The sequence below is a fragment of the Trachypithecus francoisi genome, unplaced genomic scaffold (assembly GCF_009764315.1).
Source record: "Trachypithecus francoisi isolate TF-2019V2 unplaced genomic scaffold, Tfra_2.0 Lachesis_group11, whole genome shotgun sequence".
Classification (NCBI taxonomy): domain Eukaryota; kingdom Metazoa; phylum Chordata; class Mammalia; order Primates; family Cercopithecidae; genus Trachypithecus; species Trachypithecus francoisi.
Window position 1 is genome coordinate 109,842,480 of NW_022681456.1, and position 26,351 is coordinate 109,868,830.

At 37.6% G+C, this 26,351-nt stretch overlaps 1 protein-coding gene across 1 annotated transcript in view; it reads left to right on the forward strand.

Annotated features, from left to right (window-relative positions):
• GYS2 (glycogen synthase 2) overlaps positions 1 to 26,351 on the forward strand; it is a 76,721-nt gene that overhangs the window by 39,872 nt on the left and 10,498 nt on the right. The window contains exons 5-12 of the mRNA XM_033222701.1: positions 2,112 to 2,256; positions 7,962 to 8,079; positions 8,261 to 8,381; positions 11,383 to 11,489; positions 12,162 to 12,221; positions 12,700 to 12,778; positions 13,556 to 13,669; positions 25,482 to 25,608. Coding sequence (XP_033078592.1) covers positions 2,112 to 2,256; positions 7,962 to 8,079; positions 8,261 to 8,381; positions 11,383 to 11,489; positions 12,162 to 12,221; positions 12,700 to 12,778; positions 13,556 to 13,669; positions 25,482 to 25,608 — 871 coding nt within the window. The remainder of the gene's footprint in view (positions 1 to 2,111; positions 2,257 to 7,961; positions 8,080 to 8,260; positions 8,382 to 11,382; positions 11,490 to 12,161; positions 12,222 to 12,699; positions 12,779 to 13,555; positions 13,670 to 25,481; positions 25,609 to 26,351) is intronic.

Below are 26,351 nucleotides of genomic sequence, written 5' to 3' on the forward strand. Positions count from 1 at the left end.
TTACATTTGTAGGGTTGATGCTGACTACACTTATTGCATAGTATGAGATACTTTTGCCTACCTTCAGCCAGAGTGAATCAGTGCTGCTCTGATCCTGTGACTTATTCAGACACATACTCATTTCATTTCCACTTGTTTTTTTACCCATTTTCCATTAATTTATAAGTTTCTTAAAGGTAATAGATACGCATAAATTGCTCACAAAAGTTGATTAAATGAGAGATTTGGTTTCATGAATTAGACTGGACACATAGAGCTTTTAAGAAAACTTCTGCTAATCCAAGCATGTCATATACAACCTGATTCAAACATTTTCAGAGAGATGATTCCAAATATTACAGTCATGAAAGAATGTTCTAGAAGCTTTTTTTTTTTTTTTTTTGTGACGAAGTCTTGCTCTGTCTCCCAGGCTGGAGTGCAGTGGCCGGATCTCAGCTCACTGCAAGCTCCGCCTCCCGGGTCCAGGCCATTCTCCTGCCTCAGCCTCCCGAGTAGCTGGGACTACAGGCGCCCATCACCTCTCCCGGCTAGTTTTTTGTATTTTTTAGTAGAGACGGGGTTTCACCGTGTTAGCCAGGATGGTCTCGATCTCCTCACTTGGTGATCCGCCCGTCTCGGCCTCCCAAAGTGCTGGGATTACAGGTTTGAGCCACCGCGCCTGGCCGAAGTTTTCTTGTTCTAATCATGAGATTCCTCGAATGGGTCTCTTTTCAGTATTTTTCTCTCTATGATGCCATAATTATTGGGACTAACTTGTTGATAGAGTTGAAGTCTAAATGATATAAAAACAGATGAATACAAGATTGTATTCATTCATCAGTCAGGCTGATTAGGGATCAAATTAGGTTTCTACTAAGATTCTTAATAGCAATGTGACCTTCAACAAGTTTCTTGACCTCTAAAAGGTTCAATTTCCTTCTCCATAAAATGAAGACGAAATATGTGTCTCAGTAGTTTACAAGGATTAAATATGTCATTGTGCTTAGTGGAGTGCCTGACACTAGTGCTGAAGAGCTACTAACAATCTTCATTATGAAAAGCACCCTACTTATATAATGTCAGAAACTTTACATATTCTTTTTGTCTTAGACACTGCTAGTTTCATATGCAGCTATGTGAAACATTACATTCAGTAACTAAGTACAATGGCAAAAGCCCACAACAGTTGCCGATTATTTAAGTGATTGTTGGGAATTTGACTTTTTTAGAGTTAAACTACCCGGAAGTATAGATAATTGCATAATCTAGCACAATATCTAACTAGAGTAACTGTATACTCTTTGCAATTATATAGGGGAAGATCTATAACTAAGGAAAAGCATTTGTCTTTCTCTTTCTCAGGTTCCCTTCCAGTGAATTAAGCATTATAATAATTATTCTTATTTTCTTTTTTTTTTTTTTTTGAGGCAGAGTCTCGCTCTGTCGCCCGGACTGGACTGGAGTACAGTGGCCAGATCTCAGCTCACTGCAAGCTCCGCCTCCCGGGTTTACGCCATTCTCCTGCCTCAGCCTCCCGAGTAGCTGGGACTCCAGGCGCCCGCCACCTCGCCCAGCTAGTTTTTGTATTTTTAGTAGAGACGGGGTTTCACCGTGTTAGCCAGGATGGTCTTGATCTCCTGACCTCGTGATCCGCCCGTCTCGGCCTCCCAAAGTGCTGGGATTACAGGCTTGAGCCACCGCGCCTGGACTAATTATTCTTATTTTCAATGTCAAATTTAATGTCAACTTTGTTTCACTGTTTATGGGAAAATACATAAAAGACTTTGGAGAAAGGCATTAGCTCAGTATTCCAAGATGTAGAATAAGTAAAAGTGTAATTAAAATGTCAAAAATTCAAGAATTCTATGTGATTACAGCAAGGTAGAAACATCATTTACTTAGGGAGTTAAACAGCAGTTTGGAAGGAGAAATGGAGTAAACAATGTCTTTTAAAGTGTAAGTGCTTGTGTATGTTGTACTAATGGGTTTAATTCAAGCTTTTATTACTTTTTTGTGGTCACAAAATTTTACATAGCCTTGAGGAAAGCCAACTGGTGAAATGTGCGATTTTGTTTTGCTTGTGTAGAAGGGCTAGTGTTAGCAAATGTGTGTTTTATTTTTGTTTCTAACAGTTTAACATAGACAAAGAAGCTGGAGAAAGGCAGATTTACCACCGGTACTGCATGGAGCGAGCCTCTGTTCATTGCGCTCATGTGTTCACCACGGTTTCTGAAATAACAGCAATAGAGGCTGAACATATGCTGAAGAGAAAGCCTGGTAATTATTATCCCTGGATCACCTATCTTTCAGTCCCAAATGACATTAGACTATGAGGATTTTGTTTTTCCATCGTGAAGTTTGAGGAAAAATTGCATCCAGTTACCATGCAGCTCTTTAAGTGTATTTTAATTCTCAATTTCAGTAGGTTTGCAGGGAAACCAACACAGAGCTGTATCTGGAACATGGCTAAGTGTTCAATCTGTGCTTGTTGAATAAATGAGCTATGCTTGAAGTAACCTCGGTATGACCTGGATCGTCATAATGAGTTGGTATGTGTAAGGAAGCTCAGTTGACTCTTAATCTTTTAAGAAAATGAAAACCAAGAAAATAGAAATTTGTGTGAGACTATCCCAGTCCTACGTCTTGTAACGTTGCCTCATTGGTGCTGTGTTGGTAGAAACATGTTATTTTACCTATCCCCAAATTCCTTGCAAATTTTTCTGGGAACTATCTGCAGAGTCAACCAGCGCTTGCAATGTGAAGAACTTATACTCAAGACATAGCCCTGTCATCCAGCCACAGCTGATTGGCCCCAAAGAAGACATCTGACATAAGCTGGGCCAATCAGAATGCTCCCATTCAAACGAATCTCTGAATGCACTGTCATATGATAGAATGCCAGCTTTGAGCTATTGGTAGTGTTTATTTTTCTATTCTGTTGCACTGGATGCAAAGAGATTAAACTACACTGAATTGCTATGAGAAGCAAAAACAGACTGAGAGAGAGAACTCTAGGTTCTCCACAGTGATTTCGACCACTTTTTTTTTTTTTTTTTGAGACGGAGTCTTGCTCTGTCACCCAGGCTGGAGTGCAGTGGCCCAATCTCGGCTCACTGCAACTTCCGCCTCCCGGGTTCAAGCAATTCTCTGCTTCAGCCTGCCGAGTAACTGGAATTACAGTCGCCTGCCACCACGCCCGGCTAATTTTTGTATTTTTAGTGGAGACGGAGTTTCACTCTCTTGACCAGGCTGATCTTGAAATTCTGACCTCGTGATCCAACCGCCTCGGCCTCCCAAAGTGCTGGGATTACAGGCGTGAGCTACCGCGCCCGGCCAATTTCAACCACTTTTAAAAATCATTCCTAAGGCTCAGCTAAATCTTTGCCGTGAGACACTCTGGCATCCTACTAATAAATTCCTTGTTATTATACTTAAGCCAGCATTAGTAGGTTTATATTGCTTGCAACCAAACCATCCTAATTAATATATCCTCCTTGCTTAATTCCTATGGTCTTGTCTCCAGTTGTCCTTCTTTCAGATAGCAGAATGTGTAGAGGAGGTATTTCAAGGTGCTAGATTAAAACAAACAAACAAAAAAATAAAAAACAAGATAGAACGAGAACCCAACTAATTTGAATAGCGAAGCATTAAGAACCTATGGTAGCATTTTTGTTTCCAAGGATTTTCTCTTGGATTCACTTGGATTCTTACTCCCATTCTTCTTTAGGGAGTTTATTCCATCAATATGCTTATTTCTCTCTTGGATATTCCTTTTTCCTGTCTACAGTATCTTTTCCTGAGCTCACCGAAATACTTTCTTTTTTTTTGCCTATTCTAAAATGAAAATTTCTCTTGAGGTTGCTACCCTGCCAAATGTCATACCATCTCCTCCTTTCTCCTGCTGCCAAATATCTTGTAAGAGTAAACCATAATTGCTAGGTTCACTTACTCATTCGCCCCTGGGACTCTGGCTTCCAACCTCCAACTCTGGCCTAAAATTGCTTTTCCAAAAATCATCAAATTCAGGGTCATCTAATGTTTTTTATATTTCTTTATATTCTCTAGCATTTAAAGGTGGTGAACATCTGTTTCCATTCTTTTTCCTGACACTGCACATTCTAGTTTCTTTCCAGTATAATCTTTTCTGGTGCTTCTAATCGTTTTTCTACTTTCTTTTACTTTTCAAAGTGGACATTCTCCAAGATTGTATTCTGGGTCCTGCTTTCTCTATATACTATTTTCTTAAATTTTTGTTTTCTTAAGAATATAGCTACAGAGTAGTGGTCAAAGCATGAGCTTTTTGCCAAACTGCCTGTATTCAGTATCAAAAATGATTTTATGTTGAGTATACGTTACTAGCTGTGTGACATTATAAAAGTTGCTTAAGCTCTCTGTGTCTTATCTGCATAATGTGGATAATAATCCTTTCTCTTAGGCCGGGCGCGGTGGCTCAAGCCTGTAATCCCAGCACTTTGGGAGGCCGAGACGGGTGGATCACCAGGTCAGGAGATCGAGACCATCCTGGCTAACATGGTGAAACCCCGTCTCTACTAAAAAACACAAAAAACTAGCCGGGTGTGGTGATGGGCCCTGTAGCCCCAGCTACTCGGGAGGCTGAGGCAGGAGAATGGCATAAACCTGGGAGGCGGAGCTTGCAGTGAGCTGAGATCCGGCCACTGCACTCCAGCCTGGGCGACAGAGCGAGACTCTGTCTCAAAAAAAAAAAAAAAAAAAAAAAAAAATCAATCCTTTCTCTTATCTAGAATTGTTGCAATGATTCGAAGAGTTGACATATGGAAAAAAACTCAGCTCAGTGCCTGGTCCATTGTAAAGATTTAGAAAATATCAACAATTATTATTTTGTGTGGATCACTGTCTAGATTTTCCCCAAGTTCTCATCTATTACTGAGTGCCCACAAACTAGCTTTACCTGGAAGTTCTACCAGAAACTGTAAACACTGCAATCTGGTCTTCTTCAGACTTGCAGTAGAATCATGTGGTGGCTCTGATGGAAATTGTGAAATCTCTGAACATTTTGTGGCTCAGGAAGGTCAATGGACTTTCAGTAGATCAGTAAACATATAAACCCTCCCGAGAGCATTCTGAAAAAAATAGGATCACATAGAGTAACTATGACTTTCTATTCCTTGGTTTTTCTTGAAGTCCTCCCCAATTAAAAGTTTAACTAGAGCCATTACTTTTAATGCTGAGGGCACAACTACAGAGCAAGAGATAAATTGACTAGATCAAAAACACACATGGGGCCAGATATGTTTCAAAATATCACTATATAATCATTGGCAAAAGCTTATTTTTGCTACTGTATCATTATGCTTTTGCCATAAATTTGACTCAAAATAATTTAAGATGTTGAAAAGGTGATATTTTCTTAAAAATATTGGAGGGAAGGCAGTATTATAAATTTACTAATTACAGATACAAAACTGAATATAACATATGCCTTAAATATCCTGTGTTGCTTTAGAAAATTTGTCATTTTCCCTTTAATATAGTCATTAATAGTGTTGCAATTATTGATTTTTGAGCCCATGCTAATACCTTAATATGAACTCTAGCTAATACCATCCTTTAGTCAATGTTTTTCCTTTGTGTTGGCGTTGCCTAACATCAGAAATGTGGGTAACATTGACACTGTCTTCTACTTGGGAACAATAGTAAGAAATTGGTGATCAATGTTGCTTCCAGGGAAAGATCTCTTTTCCAGAGAAAATCTATTCATATTCTATCATATGAACTAATTAATTTTAACTAATCAAATTAATTTAACTAATTTAACACCATTTCTTAGTTATTTTACTACATTTTACTATGATTTTAGGTTATTTTTATATAATGGTGCAGTAATACCATTATATGTTACTGCACCATTATGTAAAAATAACCTAAAACCTATCACCTATATAATGGTTCATTAACATCAATATATATATATATTTCATGGATGGAAATACTATAATGGTGTTACTGCACTTTTCTTCCCAACTCTGCACTTACATTGGTAGCTTGAAATCAGTCATAATGGGAATATTTACACCTTGGAGAAAGGGAAATACTGAAATTGTCTCTCTCTTTCTCTTTTTCTCTCTTTTTCCTGGAGTACTTTTTGTTAAATTTTACCAGCATATGACTGCACATAGGCCTGTGCATATGAGATTATTCTATTATTAATATGGATATTAGAAGACCTCATTGGCCTAACTCTTTAGGCTAATAAACAGACAATTTCAGGACACAGATCTACTTTTATAATTGTTTGCAAAACAATTTAGAAAATTGCTGAGGATTACAATCCATAATAAGCTGGTATCCACATACATTCTTGCCTTCTATAGCTTTTTGTATGGTACAGTTGTATGACACCACTGCGTCAAAAGGGCAGAGACTCCTGAGCCAGGCTGCTTTGGTTCTAAATCCAGCCTCTGTTACTTTGTACTCACTTGACATTGACCAAATGACTTAATATTCTGTAGGCCAGTTTCTTCATTTGTAAAACGGGGACAGTGAAAACAACTTACCTCATAGGGATTTAAAAAAATTATTATATGTCAAATGTAATAGGGCCTGGCACAAAATGAGCCCTACGTAATTGCTATAGAAAGATAAATACATTTTAAGATGTAATTGTCATACTATACGAATCACATTATATAGTTCATTTAGGAATTACTCACATGAAAGCTTTCACTGGAAACCTTGGCTACTTAAAATTGATTCTACAGTGGCCATGCATGTAAAAGAGTATAACAAATGTCAGATTACTTAATAAAAACTCATAAAAATCAGTAAGTTTTTATTTTCCACAAAAAATGACCAAAAAGCCTGGATTGATTTTGTGGAATCATATCAAGAAAATAGGCAGTTAACTGTAAAAGATTTTTTTTTTCTTTTGAGATGGAATCTTGCTCTGTCACCCAGGCTGAAGTGCAGTGGTATGATCTCAGCTCACGGTAACCTTTGCCTCCTGGGTTGAAGCGATTCTCCTTCCTCAGCCTCTCCAGTTGCTAGGACTACAAGTGCCTGCCACCACGCCTGGCTAATTTTTGTATTTTTAGTAGAGATGGGGTTTCACCATGTTGGCCAGGCTGGAAAAGATTCTTAAAATTACAAAAATCTTCATAGCCCTGTGATAAATTTTTTTTAACATAGCTTCTTTTTTCTTGCTTTTACTTTTATGCTACTAAATGTGATAACCCATGTATTCAACTCAGTAGGTAGTTTCCATCATATGCTAGGAGTGGTCCCTCTGTTTCTTGTCACAGACCAATATTTGGAAAACCAAGAATGTTTTCCTGCCTGAGCAACCGAATCTCCTGGGAAGAATGAATCAGTTGCCTTAGAAATAAGAAATAGAAATAAGAATAGAAATTAGAAGTAAGAGGCTGCCTTTTCCAATTTTCCAAATGTACAAAAGGTGTCCCATACACTTGTGGAAAACAAGATGGCAGGAGGTAGTTTAGTGCAGGGTTAAGGAAACAGTATGTTGGGGCAGACTGCATGGATTCTGCTTCGACTTACCAGCCGTGTGTTCTTGGACAGGGTCTTTGAACAAGTCTGTGCCTGAGTTTCCACCTCTGAAAATACAGATAAGAGCACTCACTCCTTTGGTTTGTTGAAGAGATTGAGTTACACTGTAAGCCTTTAAAGCAAAACCTGGTGCACATTAAATAATCAATAAATGAATACTATAATAACAATTATTATTGCTATTGATTAACCTGTTTCATTGTACCAGTCCCTCATTGTTATTTTGGTCAGGCGTTTCTGATTTCCTATTTCAATCAATAGACCAAATGTGTTGTGAATTTTTATGAAATGGAAGTTTTATAAATTTTACTTTTTATGGTAGTCAGAAAGTGGAATGTTAATAAACATCTAGCTTTATAGTTTTAAAGATACTTATTTCTACAATGTACCCTCTTTGAAAAGAGAATTTTAATAATAATTTTGTTTTACTTTTCTAGATGTGGTTACTCCAAATGGCTTGAATGTTAAGAAATTTTCAGCAGTACATGAGTTTCAAAATCTACATGCCATGTACAAGGCCAGAATCCAAGATTTTGTTCGAGGTCATTTCTATGGGTATGATTTTCTTTATTAACGAAAAGAAGCATCAGATATGAGGAATCTTTGGTAGAGAGAAAACAGAATTGTAATAGTAAATGTTTATCTTTCCCAGCCCCCTTTGTACATTAACAGAATTCTTGTGTACATTTTGTTACTATTGCTATATTTCATTTGAAACCGTTTTGTTTTGTTTTAGTCATCTGGACTTTGATCTTGAAAAGACTTTGTTCCTTTTCATTGCTGGGAGGTATGAGTTTTCAAACAAAGGAGCTGACATCTTCCTAGAATCCTTATCCAGGCTAAATTTCCTGCTGAGGGTAAGAAAGCTTTAGGACATGGTGTAACACCCTTGTAGGGAGAACTTTCTTCTGTGGGAAGTGAAGAATAGTTTTCAAGAGAATAAATGATAATAGTATTCCAAAAATGGCTTCAGCCTTTCAATTTACATATTGGAGTTGCCACAGTGTTGACTTTTATATTTGTCTATAATGTCGTCTTTTTTTTTAGGAGAAGCTTAAGCTTATCCCATTATATATGCTATTTTTTTTTTTTTTTTTTTTTTGAGACGGAGTCTCGCTCTGTAGCCCGGGCTGGAGTGCAGTGGCGCGATCTTGGCTCACTGCAAGCTCCGCCTCCCGGGTTCCCGCCATTCTCCTGCCTCAGCCTCCCGAGTAGCTGGGACTACAGGCGCCCGCCATCTCGCCCAGCTAGTTTTTTGTATTTTTTAGTAGAGACGGGGTTTCACCGTGTAGACCAGGATGGTCTCGATCTCCTAACCTCGTGATCCACCCGTCTCGGCCTCCCAAAGTGCTGGGATTACAGGCTTGAGCCACCGCGCCCGGCCTATATATGCTATATTTTAAGAAGTCATTATAACATCCCTTTTCCTTCACATGAGTTTGTAATCAATTGAAAAATAAATATAGAGAAATCAAGTGATGGAGAGCAAAATATTAATTTTCAAAAAATTATTGAAGACTATAATGGAAGATGTGGCTTATGTACACGGCAGTAGGCATCCTAATACTGAACCTTGTTTTTACTCTTAGCCATTTAATCATAGGAAGCTCTGACCATCACTCTCCTCCCCCAACTGAAGCATGTGCCACATAGCTGGCAGCCAAACCAGACATCTCTAACTCTCTGTAGAACAGGGCAGACACACACACACTCGGTTCACTCACCTCCCCAGCCACACCTCCTTCCTGCGACTGAAAGTCTTAAACTGTTGAACTAGTGGATGTCACACCACATGAAAGCATGAAGGAGGAAAAAGAAGGTTCTTACTCCCAACAATGTGAAATCATTTTTTCACTCAGGAAGGTGGGATACAAAGTGGATTCTCAACTAATTGAGCAATACAATATGCATAAATAGAAGCAACTATAAAAAAAGTACCATGTCATAGCTTTTGATGGGAGCTATTGGTTTATATACCAATCCCAATCACATAAAAATACAGAATAAGTAATAGGAAAATATTCACAGGAGTGTAGAATTTCAATTTTAATGAGATAATGAGAAAATCTAAACCTTCCTGAGTTTTCTACTACACTCGAGTTAAATTTTTATTTCTTGGACATAAATTTTTTGCTTTAGAGCAGACATTATATCAAATATGCTAAAAAAAATTTACTAAAGCCACATTAATAAGCAAGCAATTCATTAATAAAGCCCAACTCTGCAAAATAGAACTGAAGGCTAAAAAGATTATTCTTAAATAATCTTACTTCATATTTTCCTAGTATATATTCATTCAACAAGCTTTATAATGGACTCACAACTATATCAAATATACAGAGTCTTTAGGGACATTATTAATAAATGTATTTATATGATTATTAAATATTCACTTTATTTATAGATTTGAAGAAAAGACTGATTACCATTATACTAGACATAAAAAATAACTGCAATACTTGGAGAAGTTAAAAGAAGGAATTCTCTTTCCACATAGTACATTTATTCTTTGATAGCTCATTGGCTGGTCCTAGTGTGAGTTTCCTATTGTATGCCTTTAGTAGCTTTCCCTAATAAAATGTCAGACCCTGGAGGGCCCAGACTACGTACCAGATGGTAAAGTGCCCCACACTCTGGAGCTAGTCAGTCATTTCCAGAACACATAAACCTCCTTAGAGGTTCATGATTTTAAGTGAGTTTATGCTTTCATTCTTACAGCTTTTTAACAAGTCATTTCCTTTTGAGAGATGCTAAGCCAGCAGTTTAAATGTCAGCTTTGGCACTAACCTGTTGTAGGAACTCAGACAAAATATTTAACCTCTCATTCCTCTCTTTTGACATTAATAAAATAAGGAGAGAAATGCCTATGATACGTGATCATTGGGAGTATATTTAAAGCACCCCAGCACAGTGCTCAGCATGTGCTTGTTTCTTTACTTTAGGGCTAAAAACCAAAATATGACATCATGAGAATCAAGACATTTAGCAGAAAAATGTGAATAATCTATTTGTCATCAATCAACATGAATAAGCAAAAAAATTTAAATATCATTTTAGCTTTTACCAAAGCTTAAATCTTCGTTAAATTTCCAATCTGAAATTTTAAAGAATTAATTTTGGTCTTGTAATATTAGCTCTCATTCATGCTATTTTTTTAACCACAGAAAAGCGCAGTGTTATCAATAGCAATTGTTATCTATTCTAGACTGTCAAAGGCGTGAAAATAATCTGTTTGAATTTTCAAACTGTTAATTGACAAATACTGATTGAAAGTCAATTTGTTGCCGGGCGCGGTGGCTCAAGCCTGTAATCCCAGCACTTTGGGAGGCCGAGACGGGCGGATCACCAGGTCAGGAGATCCAGACCATCCTGGCTAACACGGTGAAACCCCGTCTCTACTAAAAACTACAAAAAACTAGCCGGGCAACGTGGCGGCGCCTGTAGTCCCAGCTACTCGGGAGGCTGAGGCAGGAGAATGGCGTCAACCCGGGAGGCGGAGCTTGCAGTGAGCTGAGATCCGGCCACAGCACTCCAGCCTGGGTGACAGAGCGAGACTCCGTCTCAAAAAAAAAAAAAAAAAGAAAGTCAATTTGTTCATTGACAAGTACTGACTGAAAATTGAAAATTTAATTAAATTTTAATTAAATGTTAATTAAATGTTTAATTAAATGTTAATTTTAATTAAAATTTCTGAAAAAGTCTCAGGAAGGTGAATATAATTGGTCTGTGACTCATAATAACTATTCCTTTTATCTACTGGTATTTAAAACACTACTTTTCTATGTGTAAGTTCAATCTATCATACTTTAAAAAAATCTTTGATAGTTGACTCTATTGTGTTTACTAATTCCTCATCAGATGCATAAAAGTGACGTCACAGTGGTGGTGTTTTTCATCATGCCTGCCAAGACAAATAATTTCAACGTGGAAACTCTGAAAGGACAAGCAGTGCGAAAACAACTGTGGTAATCACGTCCTGTGAATGTTCTCAAGCAATAAATGTAAAAAGATTTCTTTTAAGTGAATGATATCTCATGTATCGCCTTGAACTTTGTTTTTTCCTTAAGATTATTACAGACAAATAATACTTGACTCTCTTTTCATCGTGCTACTATTTTAGATTATTATAATGCTTATAACATTATAGGTGTTATACAAATTTTGGAATGAGCTACCATTGAAGGAACAAGGCCCTGTAGAAATCTTTAAAGATGAGTCAAACATTTTTTAACTTTTTTGTGTGTGAAATTCTAAAAACATGTCAAGCAAAAAGCTTAGTAAAATGACCCCCTCTATACTCATAGTTCAGATTCAACAATGATCAATGAATTCCCGTCTTGTTACATCTATACGTCTATCTACTCCCCCTCTCTGCTCTCTACGCTATTCCGATCATCATGAAGCAAAAAAAATTTTAAGCACTTTGTGCTGGCCATGGTGTTCTGTTGCCTCAGCTCTGGAGATGTCAACTTAAGCTGAATTGGCAAGTAACAAAATAACAGAAGAGACTATAAAAAAGATACCTGTAATTTCAAAGAATGTAATATCAAAGAATGTCAACAAAACAATAGCATTATCATAACAAATAAAGATTAAACATTGTCATACTGTTTAAATGATAAATCTGTTTCAAACAGGGACATTGCACATTCTGTGAAGGAAAAGTTTGGGAAAAAACTCTATGATGCATTATTAAGGTAGGTGCTTGAAATGCTTTGTACTTCAATCACTCAAGGCTTCATTATTCAAACTTAACAATTTAGATATCATAACTTGTTATTTTTCTTCCAAATATAAAGGAATTAATCTTTGAAAGTGTGTTGTGTCACGTGAACAATGTTTTATCCTTCATTTGACAAAACTTGTAAACAGCTGTACAAATAGGAACACAGTTATATGCAGGCAAGTTCTAATTCAATGATGAACTAATTAAGGGTTGATATGTCAGTCTGAAGCTGAGGGAGACTTCATGAGATTTTAATTCAAAATATATATTGACAATGTGTATTAAATATGTACTTAAATATTAAGTCTATATGAACACATTTACTTAATAGAATAATGAACATTATTTATTAAAATACATGAAATGTATAATATATAATCTAATGCTTAGGAATCACTGAATTAGTGCCAGCTGTTTTTATTTTTGTTATTAACATTTTTTCCCTGCAGAGGAGAAATTCCTGACATGAACAATATTTTAGATCGAGATGATCTAACAATTATGAAAAGAGCCATCTTTTCAACTCAGGTAATAAGGAAAAAAGCACTTACCATGTCCCATAGTTATAAAATTCTATCTAATCAGTATTTTAATTTATTGGAATGTGCTAATTTGGAACATTTTTAGACCTGAGGCTAGAAAAGACATTCTTACATAGTCACTTAAATGATTACTTTGGACATTTTTTCATTAGTGGTTTTAAGGACTCCTTAAAAAAATCTCATGAAATTTGTCTTTCCACTCACTTACAAAATTATTTTTGAATCAATATATTCAATATAAAAATTGTGTATAGCTTAGTAACTACAAAAAAGTCCTAAATATTCCCAAAATATAGAATTTGAGTCACATTAGAGAAAAGAGTATTTCTTAGTCGAGTGGAATTATTACAAAAGAGATAAAACAAATGTGTTAGACTTGCATGAAAATGCTTGTTATAATAGGGAAGAATCAGGTACTGGAGGACAGTCTTGCTAAAAGAAATCAGTAAAGTTCATCTTAAGTCAAGACTTCAGGACACCTTTATATTCCAAATAAGTCCTGGAAGCAGTCAGGAAGTCCAGCTCTCTCATATAGTAGCTGCAGGGGAAAAACAAAAGCTTCATGTGTTCATAGTATGCAAAGGAGATTTTTCAACCCATATCTTCCTTTGCAACGCACACAAGACTTAGTCATCATCATTAGTGCCATCTCAAAAGACTGAAGGTGTGAAGGTTGGATGAAATGTCAATGACCTATTGTTGAAATTAGTCACCCTTATTAATTCTTTCTGCAATTGACATTTCCTTCCCTCTCATACTTCAGCGACAGTCATTGCCCCCAGTGACCACGCACAACATGATCGATGACTCCACCGACCCCATCCTCAGCACCATTAGACGGATTGGACTTTTCAACAACCGCACAGACAGAGTCAAGGTAGAACTAATTGTTTATGTGGGGAACTTTAAACTTACATAAAATATGTTTTCTGAGAATTTATTAGGAGCTTTCCTTAGTTGTTTTTACATCTACAAGAAATATTTTAAGTATTTTAAAGGAAAAGTGGCTCCGTTTCTTGTCTCGGGTAACTAAAGTATAATGAATATTTTGGTATAATTCTTGAAAATTGAAGCATATTCATAGCTTTGAGCTATACTTCTAGCATTTATTTCCACTGTACATTACTGCCAATAAGCATAAGGAAATTACTTTTTAATGATACCAATTATTCTAAGAATTATTTGAATGAAGGAATTGTTGATATTAACATGAATTGTGTTTGTTTCTTTCTAATAAAGTTCAACTTAAGGGGATAATATGGGAAGCTTCCAGTTTCGGAGAATGTGGCTGATAATGTTTTTATATAATTTTCTATAGAGCAATTCATTCTTTTGGCTTGAGTTTCTATAATGACTAGGCACAATTTTACTTGCTGAGGACATTTATATGAATAAGACTTGGTTTCTGCCACTGTGAAGCTTAAATTATACGATATTTACTGAGGGCCTGCTGTATTCTAGGCATGGTTCTGGATATAGAACACAAATACGAACATGCAAACAGATAATTGCTTACCTCTACTAAGCTCCATCCACTAATGTTCAAGATCAAATGCCCACAACAAATATTTTCAAATGACCCCACTTTCACCTCTTTCTTTCGTTTTTAGCAGGTGACCTAATAGAGAATTAAATGAATTATGAACTCCTTCAGTGTCCTCCTATGCTGGCCTCAAATATAGATTTTGACCTATCCTTACATTTTTTCCTTCAGGTTCTTACAACTATTCTAAGATTTCAATATGCACATTCTTAGGAAACTTGCCTTATCTTTTTACCTTCTGTTCTGTTGTACATTTCATTCTTATCACTAGCTTCTTCTTTTGCGATCTATAAATATTTCTTATATTTCTCCATGTTAAAAAAGTCAAACAAATAAATTTGGCCTTCACCCTCTTTCCCTTTGATGTTTTTACAAAACCATGGGAGAGATGGTTGCATGTAGAAAAGGTCATCCTTAGTGACTGTTGGATACTGGGAGTAAGAAAGAGGGAAAATTCAAGAATAATAGCCTCTTGGCTTCAGTATTTAACCAATGCTTCCTAAAAATCAAAACAAGTCTTTAGCAGAAAGTGGTTTGAGGGTCATGTCATGAACTGAGTTAGGCTTCTGATGAATTGAGTTTGAGTTATATGTCAGATACACAACTTGAGATGTTTAACGGGCACTGAGAAAACATAGGCCTGGAGCTTACGAGGGCAACCTTGAAGGAGAGATATTGGTGCATGGGCAGCAGTGGACATCAAGGAATGATGACCCTGACACACTGAAAACCAGGTTGAGGGCCAGGGTGGTGATTCACACGTATAATCCCAGCACTTTGGGAGGCTGAGGTAGGTGAATTGCTTGAGCCCAGGAGTTCAAGACCAGCCTGGGCAACATGGTGAAACCCTGTCTCTACAAAAAATGCAAAGAAATTAGCCAGGTGTAGTGATACATACCTGTAGTACCAGTTACTAGGGAGGCATAAGTGGGAGGATTCCTTGAGCCCGGGAGGTAGAGGCAGCAATTGTGCCACTGCCCTCCAGCATGGGTGACAGAGTGAGACTCTGTCTCAAAAAAACACAAAATAAAAATAAAAAGACTAGGTTGAATGAGTAGAGAAAAATGTCAGTCCAAGGAAACTTCAAGATTTAAGAGAAAATTATAGGAAGAAAAGTCAAGGAAAGAAAGAAAGAGCAGAGAACAGAAAGAAAAATATTTCAGAAATTGAGGTAGGAGAAATTTTCTTAATTGTAGGAAGACTTCATGATACAGCATTAAGTAACACAAGCAGTTTATAAAATGTTCCATGCTGTGGAACATTTATATCAAACATATCCATATGCACATAGATGGCCCTAGGCCATAGCATTGTTACTGAGATGCCAGGTTTTTGATCTGGGTCCCCTTGCTCATGAGGCAGAAAGCCAGTCACTGAGAAAATGAGTACTGCCAGGGAAGAAGCCCTGTATGGGTGCTGCAGCCTAGGAGAATGAGAGATCAGCCTCATACTCATCTCCCCATCTGACTAAAACTGGAGAGTTTACAAAAGCGGGGAAGGAACGTAAAACAGGAATTAGGAAAGGATAAAGAAGCAATCAGGAGGAACGAGGGGTCTGGCATCTCATTGTCTGGATATGGTGATCTGGTGAGCTTCTGTGCCTTACCTGAGGATCAGTTTCCTGAGGGAGGAACTCAGATGAGACAAATGTAAATTTCAAGTTTTAAGATCAGAAGTGTTGATTTCTATGTTTATTTAAAAACCCATAAGTATTATTTCTATAGGACGATGGGGCCACTTTCATTGTAAGTGGTTTTTATTTTCTTATTTGTGTTTCTGTATTTCTGAAATATCTGCACCTAGCACACCTCCTATAATCAGTGAGCTACATCCCTGGGAATGCAGGAATGTATCCGTCAAGGTAAAAATAATACTAAGGGATAGAAATAATTTCTAAGAGACAGAAAAATCTATCCCTTAGACTTTTTAGTATTATATACACAATTTGGTATTATAATACCACTTTTTAGTATTATACTTCATTGCAGAGGATGTCAGTACTAACTAGGCCTCATTCTCATATAGTTTAACCTAGGCTGGTCTCTCTCTGTCTCTCTCTGTCTCTCTCTCTCTCTCTCTGTCTCCTGGAAAGGAAACAGTAGGGGCACGGAAAGCCTTTTATTTCCCCTGTAGATTTCTATTTTTCTCAGAACCTTTTGTGTCACACTTTTATCTAAATCTATATATCTTTTTCTAAGGATCTGTCTGCTGCCTGGCACATGTTACATACAATACATGCAGATAGAAGGGAGGGATGAAGGAAAGTGGGAAAAGGAGGGATGGATCATGCAGCTGGCAGTAGTTTATGCTTCCCTTGCTCTTGGGAAGACTTAGACTGGAAGGTTCCTTGAAATTGGAAGCTCTAAATGAAGAATGCCTTGCTGATCTGTGTTTTAAAAGTGTTTTGCATCAGTGAAACAATTTTCCAGGAATAGAAAAATACCTTATTTCCTAAGCATACGTAACACTTTCATACCTCTGTGTCCTTCCTGATGCTATCATCTCTTTCTGAAATACTCTTATCTGTCATTCTAACAATTCTTCAGGGCTCCAACCTAAAAGTCATTATTTCCTTGCCCCTTTCCCTAACACACATTCCTCTACTCAAGACGGGAACAGTTATTTCCTTATCTGCATTCTCGAGAAGCATTTTGTCTACTATAGTTATATGAGTTATTACAACAAATTGTATTTTTAAAAATGTTATGTGTTCATTTCTCTAGAAGAACTCAGTTATTTGAGGCAGCAATCATATCTCATATGTATTGTCTCTGTTTAGGTTCTCTGAGAAGCAGTCGCCAAGGTGAGGTTAGATATGCAAAGGACTAATTAGAGGAAAGCCCTGTGAAGGACCAAGGGGTTGAAAGCAAGTGCAGGCAGGGAGATGCAGGTCTTGCAGGTCAATATACCCACGAAGAGAGAGCAGGAAGGAAGGATGATGTAGGAAAAGCCACAGACTGCAGCCCAGATTTAAAAATGCCTCAGTCTGTCCTTCCTCCCTCCCTTCCTCCCTCCCTCCCTCCTTCTATCTCTCCCTTCCTTCCTCCTTCCCTTCCTTTTTTCCTTCCCTCCCTCCCTTCCTCCCTCCCTTCCTTCCTTCCTTCCTTCCTTCCTTCCTTCCTTCCTTCCTTCCTTCCTTCTTTCCTTCCTAGAAAGGACAGTCAATGTATTCAATAAAAAACAAGAATTGATAAAAATTGGCTAATATACAAAAAATATACACACACAGCAGCACTTGTGCCTCACACAGGGGAAAAGCGGTGGTCCAAAACCACTCAACATGGCTTGTCAGTTAATGGAAGAAAGAAAGGAATACATACATACACATATACACAGAAAAATAGGAAAAATAGTTTGCAATAGTGCAGTCTACAGCTAACACAAATTCAGAACTATTTTACGGTGCTTCGTTTCTTAATACAAAAGAAGCCTATTTTATGTGTGTGTGTTTTGTGTGTGTATACATTGGTTTACTGTTAACTTATTTTAAATATATTAGTGTTAATGTTACTACATAAAACTTTTTCCTGTATTCAGCAAACTTTCCATTCTGTTTTACCTTTATATGTACCTCCCATTTACCAAAATAGTTTCAGATTGGCAGACAGATAGATGTCTGATTCTATGAGCAACTGAATACAGATTCCTATTAATAGGGATAGGGATTCCCCAAACAAAAATTGCCCATTAAAGGCACCTGTTGGGCAGAAACGACTTTACACTGGTACTCTTTCTGCCAGTCCTGTAAGTTAGGAGCAGCTGCTGCAATTGGTGCTGTCAGTCAAGATTCCTGGGGCGAAGATCTCCAGAAGGAAAGCTGAGCTGTATTTCTAAGGCTGGCAGATCTATAAAGAATGCAGCAGACTAAGTCCATGAAGACTATATTTAAATCCCTGACACTTATCAATTTTGTAAATTCACTGAATCTGTCTGTACCTCAGTCTTCTCATCTGTGACTGGTGATAAAATAACCCCGCACTCATAGAACTGTAAGGATTAAATTAGACATAGGCCAAGTGCAGTGGCTCCTGTCTATAATCCCAGTTACTCAGAAGGCTGAGGCAGGGGGGATCACTTGCGGCCAGGAGTTTGAGAGTGCAATGAACTGTGAATGTGCCACTGCACTCTAGCCTGAGCGACAGAGTGGGACCCCATCTCAAAAATAATTCATAAATAGGTACTTCATTTAACAGCTTGACACATAGTCAATACATAATAAGTATTCACTTCTTTTAGTTCTTAGCCCAGTATCTGACACATGATGGGAACTCATTATTTTTAGAAGAGAGATGTGAATAGAGTTTGGTGAGAGTTGAAGAAAGCGGATTTATCTTCTCCTGCAGGATTTGGTAAGACGTTTTATAAAAGAGATGACATGTTAGCTAGATCTTGATTAATGATCAGGAATTCATCATGTAAATAACAGGAAAGAGGACTCACCAGGCAGAGAAAAAAAGTAGAGGAGAAGGCACAGAGATATCAAAGCACGTGACTTTCATAGGATGAGTGGAGATGAAAGTTTGGCTCATAATGTATGTCTATACAGTTAAACTCATGAATATTTTGAGATGTTCATTTATTATTATCATAAGGCAGCCACAGACACACACAAAATAAATGTACAGCTCCTTCCTGACATTTACTATATACACAAGGCACTGAGAAAAATTCCCATCAATTCAGAATTAGGCATTATATTTTATTAACAATTCTTTAAAACTTTGGCAATAACTTAGGCCTGAGCTGATTTAAGTAACTGTTTAATCACCTGCTTGCTTAAAGAACTCTATAGAGTGGCAAACTCTCTGAGTACATTGATAAGTTTTTGATACAAATGTCATATTTGATTCAGCAAACATTGCAGGTGATTTTGAATTCAAATTTATTTATCATTTTGCTTTAGCTACGTGGTATGGTGAGGAAAGCCCAGGCTGAAGATTTCATGTCTCGACTGTGGGCTGCCACGGTGTAAAAATAAACTAACTTCCTGAGACCTTACTTCTGTCCTGGGATAAATAAAGAGTCAGACAAGTCTTTGTCTCTGTTTCTGTTTTGTTTTTCCTACTGATCTAAGTAGGGCCTTCTGTGAGCCAGGAGTTTTCCTAGGGGCTTTTGTATACAGGATCTCATTTAATCCTCTTTATAACCTTCAGCTGACCTCTAATATACCTTCCTCATCCCTGGGCTTCTGCAATTGGCCGGTTTAGGGCCAGAGCAGCTGTTTTCTTATTTTAGTTGTGCTGTCATTCTGTTTGGCTGGGAGCAAAACAAATGAACCATGGTGTTTTCATGTTCCAAAATGGACTTTGGAGAGTGCAACTTTTCCTAAGCTTGGAAACGCTAAAGTAGACACAATGCTTTTCAAATCCCCCTTTCTTGTTCTTTGCCAAGAGAGTACAATGGGTTGCCAATTTGATGATTGCCCAGATACAGTATCTGTGATTTTGTCTTTTTTTGTAGTGAGGTACTTTGCACATAATAGGAACTCAAATCATGTTCTATGAATGAAAATACTGTGTTCACTTTTACTTTGCCATTTTGTAATTTCTGTGATTGAATTCTTAAGTACTGCGGTTTGCATATCTTATTTCTTCTTAAGTTTAACTTCTCTCCTACTTATGGATCTGCTGAGATATAATTAATGTTTGTAATGTCCTTGAGGATCCAAGGGGTAAAACTCTCCACTTTAATCCTTGGTATATAAGATTATAAAGTGATAAAAATCAATTTAAAATTGATAATTCAATGGCCCTCTTTATGCCTTCTTTACCAATTGCACAATGTCACTAAGATTAAATGAGGTAATATGTATATTTATAATATATAAAATGTTCTACAAATATAATGATAATTGTTATATATCCTATTAGCGTTTTTCTTCAAAGTAATCTCTTCTGAAGAATGTGTACTTATTATTTCATGAATAAACATGAAAAGTGTAGTGTGCTTGTGTAAAACTAGTTTGTCTTCTTTCTCTCTCCCTTTTTTTTTTGAAATGGAGTCTTGCTCTGTCACCCAGGCTGGAGTGCAGTGGAGCGATCTCCGCTCACTGCAACCTCCGCCTCCCAGGTTCTAGGCTATTCTGCCCCAGCCTCCCGAGTAGCTGGGAATACAGGTGCCCGCCACCACGCCCAGCTGATTTTTGTACTTTTAGTAGAGACGGGGTTTCATCATGTTGGCCAGGCTGGTCTTGAACTCCTGACCTCAGGTGATGTACCTGCCTCGGCCTCCCAAAGTGCTGGGATTTCAGGAGTGAGCCACGGCACCTGGCCTGTTTTCTTTTTCTTTATCTTTCCTTTTCCTTGCAGAACAATTCAGTTCTAAAGCCATTTGGTGGGCAACACAATGTAGGTATCTGCACTAGAACAGGGAGAGTGCTGTGGAAGTCCAGAGAAAGGCATCAGAGTCCAAGCAGTTTGAGAAATGTCCACACAAAGAGGAGCAGCCTAAAGCAATGTCAGAGCCAGAGTGGAGAGAGGAGGGCATCCGTGCATGTGAGGGAGTGTGTGGAGAAAGATTAGTTACACAGAAGAAGATTGATCCGATACATAGCAAATTAAAGGTAGCAAAAAGCAGGTGTGTGTGTGTGTGTGTGTGTGTGTGTGTGTGTTCTTTATCTCTGTCTACTCAGAGCACTTGGGGGAAGTAATAGGCCAATGACAATGAGCACACCTGGTAGCCAGGTCTTGATTGCTAAATACCATTTGCTATTAAAGGGAACCAGGGCTGCCTTTAGAATTGGCTGATTCTAGAACTGTGACAGGTAAAGTACAAGATGAGCCTGAAACTTCTTGTGTCAAAAATCAAAGAAATGCTCAAGGAACAATGAAGGCTTGTTAAATATATACAGAAACAAACTTGAAGGAGCTCCCACTGGCCAAATCATGGACAATTTGAGTGTCAAAATAAATAAAGATAGTAAGGAATTAGGATGCATTGAATGACACAAGGAACCAGAAGTCCAATAAAAATATTAATTAAAATTTTAATTAGGAATGAGATATTTACACAACTTCAAAATAACTGCCCCAATACTTGTTAATAACAAAGAGAAAAAAGAATAACTTTACAGTGGAGAAGCCAAAAAGGCCTGGCCTTAGTCAAGAGATCAAAATAAACATCATCATTAATGAAAAAAATAGAAAACCTTTACCACCTGATTAAAATGCAATGAAAAGAACACGGCACCACTTCTGTGATATATCTGCCAAAGATGTGTAAACTAAATGTAATTATGAAGAAGCATAAGACAAACCCACACTGAGGGACATACATCAAAATAAATAGATTATAGTCTTCAAAAATATCAAAGTCAGGAAAGCCAAAAAAGCCCATGAACTCCTCCAGACTAAAGGACTCTAGAGGGATGTGACAACTAAATGCAATATGTAATTCTGAACTGGATGCTTTGATTTAAAAATCACTATTTTAATCATCAGAAAACTTAAATGGGGTTTAAGGATTATACGGTAGTGATGTATCAACGTTAATTTCCTGACTTTTCTGTTTTTGTAAGATTATGTAAGAATGCTCTTGTTTGTGGGAAACACACATTAAGTACGTGGGAATGCTGGGCACCAAGTCAGCAGTTTATGAATGGTTCTGAAAATACATGAATTCTCTTCATATTGTACTTGGAACTTTCTGTAAACGTGGGATTCCCAATACTTTTATATCAGATGTCACTTATTTTCAATAACCCCTTAGGTATGGTGAGGCTGAGAGATAATCTAATAATAGCTCAGTGATAACTGTAGTAAGTGGGAAAAATAGGACAATTCATTCACACGGTTAGCAAGTTAAATAGCTACTCTAGTCACAACTTTCTAATTATAGCCATGCTGTCATCATTAGTAATATTTTGTGTCACTCACAATGTAATGGTTACAGATACAACACATTTTAAGGCTAAACCTGAACTATTAATATTTTTCCATTACTTTCTTGAGTCTAGAGATCAATACACAGTAAATCAAGCCATGATTTGTAGTATTTGCCTATTTTCATTCTATGAAAACTCTCCCTGCCACCAAGGCCATTGTCAAGCTACCAATGTGACATCACTGAATTCAGAGATGGAGAGAATAGTAGGAACCAGAAGGATAAAATAGCATGTTGGGCAAAATACGTGCCAAAAAGAAACACACACACACACACACACAACACACACACACACGCACAAAAACTTGCTAGGCAAAATAGCACATTGTGCAAATTAATTGACTATATAGAATTCACAATAAGGAATGTGAATCTATTAAAAAATATACTTTTTTTTTTTTTGAGACGGAGTCTCGCTCTGTCACCCAGGCTGGAGTGCAGTGGCGCGATCTCGGCTCACTGCAAGCTCTGCCTCCCGGGTTCACGCCATTCTCCTGCCTCAGCCTCCGAGTAGCTGGGACTACAGGCGCCCGCCACGTCGCCTGGCTAGTTTTTTGTATTTTTTAGTAGAGACAGCGTTTCACCGCGTTAGCCAGGATGGTCTCCATCTCCTGACCTCGTGATCCGCCCACCTCGGCCTCCCAAAGTGCTGGGATTACAGGCTTGAGCCACCGCGCCCGGCCAAAAAATATACATTTTTTTTTTTTTTTTTTTTTGAGGCGGAGTCTCGCTCTGTAGCCCAGGCTGGAGTGCAGTGGCCGGATCTCAGCTCACTGCAAGCTCCGCCTCCCGGGTTCCCGCCATTCTCCTGCCTCAGCCTCCCAAGTAGCTGGGACTACAGGCGCCCGCCACCTCGCCCAGCTAGTTTTTTGTATTTTTAGTAGAGACAGGGTTTCACTGTGTTCGCCAGGATGGTCTCGATCTCCTGACCTTGTGATCCGCCCGTCTCGGCCTCCCAAAGTGCTGGGATTACAGGCTTGAGCCACCGCGCCCGGCCAAAATATACATTTTTAATAGACTTTATTTTTAGAGCAGTTTTAGGTTCATAACACAATTGAACAGAAAGCACAGAATGTTCATGCTCTTGTTTCTGCCTTTCCAGTGTGGGCCCAGAACTGGCTCATACAAGTGCACAAGAGCCAATAGTTAAATGTTCAGAAACTTTGTGAGCCAGTTTTAAATACAGCTATTGCTAAAATTAAATTATATAAATTTGAAAACAAGTCAACTACATTAAATGAAAGGTCATGCTCAAAATTCATCACATCCTAATTATTTACTTCATGTTACTATGACCTATGCACTTGAGGCTATGTCTGTCAGATCTTTGTGGTGCAATGCTTTATAATGATGTGCTACTGCTTTCCCTGTCTCTGAATTCAGCAACATCATATTGGTAGCTTAAAAATGGCCTTGGTGGTAGTAGGAATATTTTTAGAATGAAAATAGGCAAACACTACAAATCATGGCTTCATTTACTGCGTATTGATTTCTGGATCTGTAGCCTGTACATTGTGAGTGGCAAAAAAATATTTTGTCCATGTTCAAAAACTACTATCTGACCCAGCAAAGAAGTCACTTGCATTATTGATGAACTCGTGAAGTTCCAGCAAATGTCTGTTATTTCAGCTCCTTCTACTTATTAACAAAGGAAATTAATCAACATTTATGTCAGAGCTACAATCAGCCGTCAATTGAAACTATAAATTGGTTATGAATACAAAATTTTGGAAACATAAAAATAGTAAATTATGAGAATTAATTGACTACATAGAATTCACAAGAAGGAGTTTTGTATATATCAACTTTTAATAGAGTTTGCTTTTTAGAACAGTTTTAGGTTCAGAGCAAAATTGAACAGAAAGTACAGTGTCCATTTGCTCTCTGCCCCTTCACATGCACAGACTCCCCCCTTATCAGCATCCCCCAAAGTGGTATATTTGTTCCAACAGATGAACCTACATTGACACATAATTACCACCCAAGTTCCATAGATCACATTAGGGTTCACTCTTAATGTTATACATTCTATGGGTTTTCACAAATGTATTCATCATCATAGTATGATACAGAATAGTTTGACTGCCCTAAAAATTGTCTATACTCTGCCTATTCATTCCTCCCTCACCCCTGACCCCTGGAAACCACTAATCTTTTCACTGGTTCCATAGTTTTAGTTTTTCCAGATTGTCACACAGTTGAAATTATACATCATGTAGCCTTTTCAGATGAACTTCTTTCACTTAGTAGTATGCATTTACGTTTCCTCTATTTATTTTCATGGCTTGATAGCTCATTTCTTTTTAGCACTAAATAATATTCCATTGTCTGGATGTACCACAATTTATGTATTCATTCACCTACTGAAGGACATTTGTGTTGCTTCCAAGTTTTGGCAATTATGAATAAAGTTGTTACAAAAATCAACATGTTATAACATCTTTCATTGGTAACTGTATATACATTATTCTTCTCATTAAAAATTACAACAAATTTATGTACTAATATATATTTATACTTCACTGTCTCAGTTCTTAAATATTTACCAGCACACTACTGCTTAGAAGCCATGGTAAACACTTTGGTTTTTACTCTGAGTAAAATGGGAAGCCACTGAAAAACTTTGAGCAAGGGAATGACTGACATTTTTAAAGGATCAATCTAGCTGTGTTGAATAGAGACCCCAGTGGAACAGAAAGAGGCAGGCAAGTATGTTAGGAGGTGATGGCCTCTCGATGAGAGAGGATGGTGGTTTGCATGAAGTCCTGCAGCATGATTTAATCTAGATGGCATTCCTAGAACATCTTCCCTGTCCCTTAGTTCCATTTCACTTGAATAACTCATGCTTAAGGCATGTAAAAGTGGTCTGTTATGTAGCTCCCTCTTCCCTGCTTGAGTTGGGAACAAACTGATAAAAAGACGAGAGCAATTAGAAAACCAAATATAATGTTTATTGCATGTCAAAGCTGGACTGGAGGATGTAGCTTAGTGTGAGAGCAAAAATGAGCATGCTAACTCCTTATCCTTCAATCTAAGCCTTGGAACCTGAGGGCAAGTTAAATAGGCAGCGTAAACACTTTTACAAAATGGAGAGAGAACAAACCACCAAGACTTTTTTCTTTTTCTTTTGCCTTATCTCTTTTTTCTTTCTGAATCTAGAACATAAGGATTCTATAGTACAGTACTGAAATAATCAAATTGTAGGAGATTTTTCACTTTTCTTGCTTCTTTTTCTTTTTTTTTAATTATAATTTTCCTTTTTTAGGTGATTTTGCACCCAGAGTTTCTATCCTCCACCAGTCCCCTACTACCCATGGACTATGAAGAGTTTGTCAGAGGTTGTCATCTTGGAGTATTTCCGTCATACTATGAACCCTGGGGTTATACTCCAGGTACGTGTCGTGCATAGAATGTGGAATGTTTTGGATTTTGTTAGTATATTATTTTATGTGCATATATATAATATTCAAAGTTGACATTAAATTTCTAATGAGATTTCAATTCTTCAGTTTTAAAAAAATTTTGATTGGATTCATCTCAGGGATCAAATTATGGTTTGTAGATGATTACTTAAGAATAAGGGGCCTGGCGCGGTGGCTCAAGCCTGTAATCCCAGCACTTTGGGAGGCCGAGACGGGCGGATCACTAGGTCAGGAGATCGAGACCATCCTCCTGGCTAACACGGTGAAACCCCGTCTCTACTAAAAAAATACAAAAAACTAGCCGGGCGAGGTGGCGAGCGCCTGTAGTCCCAGCTACTCGGGAGGCTGAGGCAGGAGAATGGCGTAAACCCGGGAGGCGGAGCTTGCAGTGAGCTGAGATCCGGCCACTGCACTCCAGCCCGGGCGACAGAGCAAGACTCCGTCTCAAAAAAAAAAAAAAAAAAAAAAAAAAAAAATAAGGATGAAGATTATGTAAGTATACCACGGTTTGGGCGTATTTTAGAAGGTATGTGAGATATTGCCTCATTGAATTCCAAAGAAAAAGGAATGTGTTATAAAGGTTGTATGTTATCTAGCCATCTCTATCTGCCCCATTTATTAGTGTGAAGGAGAAATTGACTGTAAGTAGGATTAATATAATAAATAATAGTCTAGCAATGTTGTCCTTTAAAAATTATTTTAGAATAATTCTT